The following is an 8705-nucleotide window of genomic DNA, read 5'->3' as shown; positions in this document are numbered from 1 at the left end:
ACTCCCTGGCTGGCCTCCAAGGAGACCTGGAAATCTGGGAGGTCACTGGAGGAATCCGGTTGCCCTAGCGCCACTCTGCCCGAATGCTTAATACCGCGATTTGACCGACCACGGTCCAGCTTTGTCAGTGTGCTGCCTGCCCGCTTGTCTCTCTCCATTTGTCTGTACCGTGTAGTCTGCCACTCTGTTTACACAATGCCAGTTAGTACTGTTGCATATTTCATCAGTCATTTACTCGTCTACCTGTCGTCTTCTCCGTGGCTCTAGGTCGATCACACCTCCTGTGTAGTTAATGGCAGCTTGTCCTTGTCTGGTCAGCCGGCCTGCCATTCCATTTGTTATCACATCTGTCAGTCAGGTCAAGTTCGTAGATTTGTTCCGCCACCAGGGGTCGCAGACTCGGAGGCAGTGCACGCGCACGCGCGCAATGGCCTTCCGTCTGTGCCGAGGCTTTGGTGGCCCAGCACCCCAGGCCCCGCCCTGGGCCCACCTCCTCGAGGCGACGGGTGGTGACGTGTTCCAGGCGCGCCCACGGGAAGGTCACACGGCCTTCTCCAATATGGCGGCGGCGATAAGGGGTGGATGGTGCCGCTGCTCCCGGGTGAGGTGCTGGGCGAGCGGAGGGGGGAAGGGAGAAGAAGGAAGGGGCGCGGCGCGATCCCGGCCTCGGGCTGGCCCCCGGGCCGGGCCTGGCCTGTGTGCTCCGGGGCTCCCAAGGGGCGGGGCCGAGCGGCATGCTTCGGCTTGGGGAGGGCGAGCCGGCGAACGCTCGGGGGCGAGGCCGTGATTGTGGCGGCCCGGCCTGGACCCCTCCGACCCCGACCTTCCTCGTCACCTTGGGGCCCGCGAGGCTTTCAGCCCTCCTAAGCCTAGCGATTTTGGGGCCCTGGGTGGGGGGCTGCTGCCCCGGAACGCGGCTACTCCGGGAAAGGGGTGGAGGGGCCACCGAGGTCTTGGGGCCTGCCGCCCGCAAGCACGACAGCTTAGGCCCTGAGCGACCACAGCCCCCTCCTGCAGATGAGGAAACTGAGGCCCACAGAGTTGAAGGGAGTAGCCCAAGGTCACACAGTAGTGTACGTTAGACTGGATAGGAACCTAAGTCCTGCCTTTGCAGGGGAGGGTTCTTGCCCCAGGTCACACAACTGGTAGTAATTGTCTGAGATTAGAACCCACGTCCAGTGCTTTCCTTCCTGGGCCATGCTGCCTTGTTTTAGACTTGAAAAAACTGAGGGCCACTCCTGCCAGTCTTTCCTCAGCTAGAGCCCAGGCCAGGGACAAGAGGGAGAAAATGACAAGGGAGGGTGATGTCACAATGTGAAAGCCAGCATTTGAGTTGAAGAACAGTAGAGTCAGGACTGGGCGGCAGTTGTGGGGGTAAAAGTTGGGGAGCGGTTTACTGGAGACTCAGTTTAGCTCAATATGTCATCGCTGTGCCCTGGCAGCCTAAAAGGCTATTTCAGAATCTATTGAAGAGAGTAGTAGGGCTCAGAATGAAAGATGATGGTCATTAGTCAGACCCTGTCATGATCAGTTCCCAACACATATTTTAAGAATATTGTCCAGCCTAAGAGTTTTTGGGGGATGGTGAAGGACCTTGAGTCTATGACATAAGGACCAGTTGAAAACTGGAATTCTTAGCCTGGGGTAGAGAGGACTTGGGATAGATATTTAATGGCTATCTTAAAGTGTTTGTAAGGCTCAGACCCTGAAGACAGATTAGATTAGACTTGTCTTGATTGGCCTTGGAGCAGAGCTAGGAGCAGTTTGGGTAGAAGTTACAGGGAGACATATTTAGCCTAGAATAAATAAAACTTCCTAAAAGTTGGAGCTACCCCTAAGTGTAATAGACTGCTGAGAGGTGCTGCGTTTCCCCTCACTGAAGATTTGCAAACAGAGACCAAATGATTACTTGTTGGGTCTGTGGTAGATTCCTGTGGAGGCTCATGTTGTATTAGATGGCCTCTGAGGGTCATTCAAAGCCAGCCTTTCTTACCTGGTTCTGACTGGGCTGCTTGAGGATTCTGCTTGTTCTTATCTGACCATATCCAAAGTGTTGTATTCAGTTCTGGGCTTAGCTTAAGAAAGAACATAGATAAGATGGAAAGTATCCTTGCCATAAGAGGATCAGTTGAAGGAACTGAGTATGTTTCAGCTGGAGAAGAGAAGGATCAGAGTGGGTGAAGGGACGTGACAGTAGTTTTCAAATATTGGAAACATTGTCATAATGAAAAAGATTGAATTTTTTGCCCTCAGAGGACAAAACCAGTAAAGTGTGGAAATTGAAAAGAGTTGAATTAGGACTCTGACAATTACGTCTATCCATAAATGGAATGGTCTGCCTTGGAAGGTAATGAGTTCTTCCATAGGAGCACTTAATGCGCAGTTAGAATGACCATTCGCCAGGAGTGTTAAATTGGAAACGCTCTTTCAGCTATGGATTGAACTGGGTGATTACTGTGGTTCCATCTAGTTCTAAACTTAGGTAATTCTGTGATTCTCTTCTCTGGGAGGGGATAAAATATTACTGGGGGAGAAGGTTGTGCATCTGTCTCAGAATTTATGTAAAATGAAGGAACCATATTATTGCCCTACAGTGCATCTTGGAATAGGAGCAGACTCTGTACACCTTTCACTCCCTGTCCTTGCTCAGCCCTTCAGCAGCAACATAGGATATACTAAGTATGAACCCAGCTCCTCCTAAAACTGACACAACTCAGTCTCTCCTATAGCTGGACGTGCAACACAAAAGTTATCGCAGAACTGTATCACTGAGTTTCCAGGGACTTAAAAAGTCAGAAGCAGTTGAATCTTGTGGCATTAGTGGTCTGATCTAAAAGCATTAGAACAAAAGACCAGGGTTCTGATCCTGGCTCTGTCTGTAATCAGTGAAAGAAATGGGGGGAGGGGAGGAAACTGGGGCCCAGAGAATGGAAGGGGACTTACCCAAGTCACACATCAGGTTATAGGTAGAGCTGAGATTACCACCAACGCCCATCCCACTGCCTCCTGCTATTCCTAGAAACAAAAACTTATGTAGCCTCAGATTCTGACAGAGCATTAGAAATACAGACCTAGAAACACAATGAATTCTGTCTTTTCGTGTTTGTTTCTATAAACACGTAAAGTCATTGTGAACTCAGAAAGAGTAAGAAAATGAATCTGAATGGAGTAACAGAAGGCAGTGATTGGAAAGGTGGAACTAGTAGGAGTAGCACGGCTATAATAGAAGTACGTCAGTGGAGACAGGAAGGAAGGAAGGAGCTTTCGAGGGAGAAGAGGGAAGGCAGGGGAAGGAAAAGGTTTCTGGCTGAAGATCTTCATCAGCAGTTTTTTGACTACCTTAGGTCTCAGCTTCATAGAATTTAGAGTGGGAAGGGGTTGGGCTATGCTTTGGGGATTATTTCCTCCAGCTCCTTCATTTTATAGGTGAAAAAAATGAGGCCTAAATAAGTAGTGATTTTTTTTTTCAAAGTCACACACACACAGTCTAAATACCAGAATGAGAGATTCTAATCCAATGTGCTTGACACTAAACTGGGGTGCCTATTCATCTCTCATAGGTCCAAATTTAAGTGGTAAGAAAGTCGATGAAATTCTGATCTTGGAAATTAAGAGATCTGGGATTTCCCTTTCTTTGTTCTGACAGCCATTTCTTTCTCAGTTTAGGCAGGTTTTATCAATGTAGGTAAAAATAACTTTCGGTGTGAATTGGTGTTAGTTTTTAATAGGTTTTGTAAATTTACTAGGTTTCCTCTCAGATAGGTGTTAAGTCAGTTAAAATTAGCAGTAAATAATGGGAAAAGGGGCTGGAAGAAGGGTTGGAGCGATCAGGCAAAAAAAAGGGAAAGAGACACAGTGAGGGGAAGGGACACAAAGAAGAATTAAAGAACAGTTGATATGAAGGTTTAAATAAATAACAAAGGAAGCGATCACCTTTTACCCAAGCTAAAGAAATTCTGCTATAGCTCCCACTCTTTCTGTGACCTAGGAGCCAGAGTGTACCTTATGCAGATCCCAGTTGTGGTATCTCATTTTATTCCTTTTTCCTCTTTATTAGGCATAGGACAGATTGATAAGAAGATTCTTATTCTTTCTCCTCCCTCCAGTGTTTCATTCCACAGAGGTAAAATAATAATTCCTTTTTTTTTTTTACTCTTTCTCCCCTGATTTTAGAGATGCCTTGGCAGTGGGACCCAGTTTCTCTCTGGCTGGTGCCCTGTGCCAGTGTCTTATGGCCCTGTCTTTCGAATATGCAGTCCAGGCTTAGAACTGCCGCTGGTAAGTAAAGCAGATTTCCTCTGCTCTCCAGGGATCTTGGAGGGGGAAAAAGGGACACTCCTGGGAGAGATCAGAAAGTGATCTCTTTTGGCAGTATGGAGTGGTGGGGTTGCTGAGAAAGCTGCTAGCACAGCAGCTGAAGCTCCCAAAGGATGCTTATTAAGTGCCTGGGCAGAATATTTATTTTTGAAGGTAGCATGCTACTCAAGTTCGTCGTAGCATTCTACTTACATGAGCTCAGAATTGTGTGACATTATATGCAATCATACCATATTCAAAATTCATTCAGCAAAGCCTGGCTTAATGCCTTTCATGTGCAGGCTGCTGCCCTCAGTGCTAGGGAAGGGAGGGAGAGGAATACAGAGATAAATAAGGCCTAATCTCTGCCTTCATGGAGCTTATGGTTCAGTAGGTGATACAACACACACAGGTTAAATGCTGTTTGTTAGAGAAATTGATGTGAGAGAGGTACAAACCAAGTACAGGTAGAGAAAATCCCTTCTGTCTTGAAGTTCTTGAAGGGTGGATGGAAATTGTGTAGGTGTTTGGGCAGAGGAGTAGCATGAGGGCAGGAGGTGAGAAAATGCAGTCTGAGTTTGGGGAAGAATCTCATTTGTAGGGAAAAAATCTGGAACGATAGGTCAGGGCCAGACCGTGCAGGGCTAAGGGACTTGGATGTCATGGCACTGTCGGAATATGTGGAAGGTTTTTTTAGCAGAGGAGTAGCCCATCATGTACAAGTGGGTGTGGGGACTCAGTTTATAAAGATCTCAAGTTTGAACATTAGTCCCAACACTGATTGTGGAAAATGCTTGTGTGAAAAGTGTAGGATCATATGAATTGAAGCAGGAAGGGAATGATGCAATAATCTTGTCACGTTCCCTCATTTTACAATTGGGAAAATATGAGGCCCACGGTGGTGAATTCAACAAATATTAAGTACCTGCTGTGTCTAAGGAGAGACTTAGGGTGCATAATGAATAACCATCTTGTCTTAGACTTAGGAAAATACAGATTCAAGTCCTTCTTTTGGCCCAGACTCCGTGGCATTGTGAGCAAATTATTTTCAGTACCCCTGGCAGCTCTAAGGCTTTAAGTTGAGAGAGGGTGCCCACTTGTATTACAGTAAAGATTCTGCACTGATGATGTCATAGGTCAAAAAAAAAAAGAGATATGTAAGTTACTGTACTAGGGATACAAAATAAAAGGAAAATAACTCCTTCCCTTGCAAAGCTTGCACCCTACTGGGTGTGTAGCATACAAACATGAAACATCCATAACATGGTAATTTGGGGTGGGGGAAAAAGCCCAAACAACTGGGGAGATGAGGAAAGACTTCACAGGGGAAGCAAAAAAGTTGAATCCTGAAGGGAAGGTGAATAAATCAGAAAGATGGAGATGGGGAGGGGGATGACTTGTGAAAGTACAGGGTTGTGGGAGATGTGATGTTGAATTAGCAAGACAGTTGGTAGGTCAAAAAGCTTTCCCAGTGATCACAAAGGTAGCAAGTAGGAGATTGAAGACTCTAAATCCAGAGGTTTTTCCACTGTCTCCAGCCCACAAGGCTGATTGTACATGTAGATGGATTGGGAACTGGGTGAATAGGCTAGCCCAAGGACTAGTACTTAAGGGTTGCTTGTCAGGTTGGAGGACATTTCCAGTGGAGTGCCCCAGAGATCTGTGCTTGGCTCGGCATTCTTCACCATTTTTATTGACTTAGATAATGGAATAGATGGTATTTATCTCATTTGCAGACAATACAAAGCAGGAAAGAATAGCTTTCACGCTGGATGACAATCCTGGAAGACTAGAACACTGGGCTATCTCTAATAGGGATAAATGCCAAGTCCTCTTAGACTTGGATTCAAAAAATTACCTTCCCTAGAAGATGGTAGAGGTATGGCTAGGGAGCAGTCTGAACAGCTGTAGAAATTGCATTGGATTGACCTTGTGCTCAATAAAAGTCATTTGCAGCAGTCAGGGAAGCCAGTAGAATCCCAGTCTTCATAAAGAGAGGCCTAGTTCTTGGAGTTTGAAAGGGGATAGTCTCGCCAACCTCTGCCATGGCCCTATCACATAATGGAGTGTTGTGTTCTTTTCTGGGCATAACCTTTTAGTTAGGAAGGAAAGTAATTAGATAGTTGAAGTTTCCAGAGGAGTGCAAAATGGTTACAGGGAATGAAGAGCAATTGAAGAAATAAGGGATGTTTATCCTGGAAAGGAGAATGCCTAGATAGAACATCATAGTCTGTGTATCTTCACATATTTGAAGGGCTGTTATGGATATGAGGGTAATATTTAACTTGTTCTACTGTGTCTAAGAAGTTAGAACCAAGAGCAATGAATAAAAGTTGAAAAGAAATAACATTTAGACTTAATGTAAGGAAAAAATCTTCCTAATAATTAGATCTATCTCAAAAGGAAAACAGTATCCCAGAATGTAAGTGAATTCCCCTGATCTTGAAGCAAAGGCTTGTTGTTTACTTGATTTTTTTTGTGGGGGGCAGAAGGTAGAGGGGAATTCTTGTTTAGAAATTGAGTTAGATGATGTCTGAGATCTTTCCAGCTCTGAGAGTGCAGAGACTTCTCTCCTGAGATCTGGACTTATAGTTCCAACTGTCTGTGGAATGTAGAGTCATAGAAGAGACCTTTAAGATCATCTAGTCTTAACCCCTTTTTTATAGAGGAGCAAACTGAGGTCTAGAGAGGGTAAGTGAGTTGCTTAAAGCCATGCAGCTAAGAGGAAACAACTAGGTTTTCTGCCCAGATCTTCTAATGAAAAGCTCAGCTTTCTTTTTATTACATCATGCTCCCTGTTCACCTGAGCACTCCACTCATATCTAAAGCTCCATATTTATAAAACCAGAATTATCCTCTTTGAAAACCTTTTTTTGGCTTCCATGTTTCCATCAGTGGAACTGCCACTCATTTACCGTAGTGAATTGTACACAGTGCTTGTGACTCCAGAGTCAGCTTCAATTTTTTTTCACCCCACCTCTCTTCCCCCAAGTCCCCACCTTTCCATTTTCATTACCATCATGCACATTCACCTTGTTAACCTCTTGTAAATAGTCTCTCTGTCCTCTGTTTCTGGGTATTTTCCCCTCCCTACTACCTGCATCCTCAGTCTATCTCTTATTCTGCTGCCAGACTCATCTATCTCCTGGACAGCTGGGATCACATCATTTCCTGGCTTATGAACCTTCAGTGATGGTCTATCCCCTAGTGGATGAAGTCAGATATTCGAGACTTTCTATAATCTAGTACCAACCTACTGCCTTTTTGGCCTTACTGAAAAATAATTCTGTCTGTCTATCTGTCTCTCTTTCTTTCTCTCTCTCTCTTTCTCCCCCCCTCCCTCTTCCCACCCTCTTCCCTTCTCCATGCTTAGGAGCAGCTAGGTGGTACAGTGCATAAAGTTCTGGGCCTGGAGTCAGGAAGACTTGTCTTCTTGAGTTCAAATCCAGCCTCAGATACTTCCTAGCTATGTGACCCTGGGCAAGGCACTTCACCTTTTTTGCCTCAGTTTCTTCATCTATAAAATGAACTGGAAAAGGAAATGGCAAACCACTCCAGTATCTTTGCCAAGAAAACCGCAAATGGGGTCACAAAGAATCAGACATGACTGAAAAGTAAATGAACACAGTTTATGCTTAAACAAAACAACTGTTCTTGCCTGTGCTTTCCTGCTGCCTCCATGCTTTTATTTGTGTTGTTCCCTACACGTTCGTGCACATATGCACCCTATACACACGTGCACATAACAGATACTGTTTCCACCTGTTGAAGTCTCTTTCAAAGCCCAGCTCAGATGTCACATTATTATGTCTTTCACTTTTTTTGTGCCTGTCTTACTGCTCTTGTTAATCTCTTAGAGGGCAGGTGCCATGTTTTAATTCTTTGTATCTCCCCAGCACTGAGCACATGGTTGGCACCCTGTAAGTTAAAGGAATGAAGCACCCTGTAAGTTAAAGGAATGAAGCAGCCAAGGTAGTGCGACTTAGACTGCCCGTTGTCAGCCTTTTTCCAGTGCTTTATTATGTCCTTCTCTTTCTAGTACACTGTGCTTTGTGGATGACATGAAATTGGGAGGGATAGTTACTATGATGGAAGACTGAATCAAGAGCCCAAAAGATCACTATAGGCTGGAGCAATGGGCCATAACTGAGAAGATGGCATTTAAATTTGCATTTAAGGGGTAAATGTAATTTTAGTCTGCATTTAGTCTGGTTCAAAAAAGGGAATTGTGTAGTATGGGGGAGATGTGGCTAGCTACCAGTTCATGCAAAAAGACCAAAGGTTTTTAGGTGACTACAATGTGGTTCAACCTGAAAAGCTAATGAAGGGGGGCGGAGCCAAGATGGCGGAGGGAAAGCAGTGACTTGCTAGAGCTCTCCCCCAAAGCCCTCCAAATGCCTACAAAAAAT

The 8705-nt window shown here is 45.1% G+C and overlaps 1 protein-coding gene across 1 annotated transcript in view; it reads left to right on the top strand.

Annotated features, from left to right (window-relative positions):
* Window positions 1-531: 531 nt before the first annotated feature.
* TIMM44 (translocase of inner mitochondrial membrane 44) overlaps window positions 532-8705 on the top strand; it is a 43307-nt gene continuing 35133 nt past the window's right edge. The window contains exons 1-2 of the mRNA XM_027844187.1: window positions 532-601; window positions 4174-4278. Of these exons, the coding sequence (XP_027699988.1) occupies window positions 560-601; window positions 4174-4278 (147 nt within the window). The 5' untranslated portion in view covers window positions 532-559. The remainder of the gene's footprint in view (window positions 602-4173; window positions 4279-8705) is intronic.

This window comes from Vombatus ursinus, unplaced genomic scaffold (assembly GCF_900497805.2).
Source record: "Vombatus ursinus unplaced genomic scaffold, bare-nosed wombat genome assembly UNPS02014935.1, whole genome shotgun sequence".
NCBI classification, from domain to species: domain Eukaryota; kingdom Metazoa; phylum Chordata; class Mammalia; order Diprotodontia; family Vombatidae; genus Vombatus; species Vombatus ursinus.
This window is presented reverse-complemented; position numbering and strand designations above follow the sequence as displayed.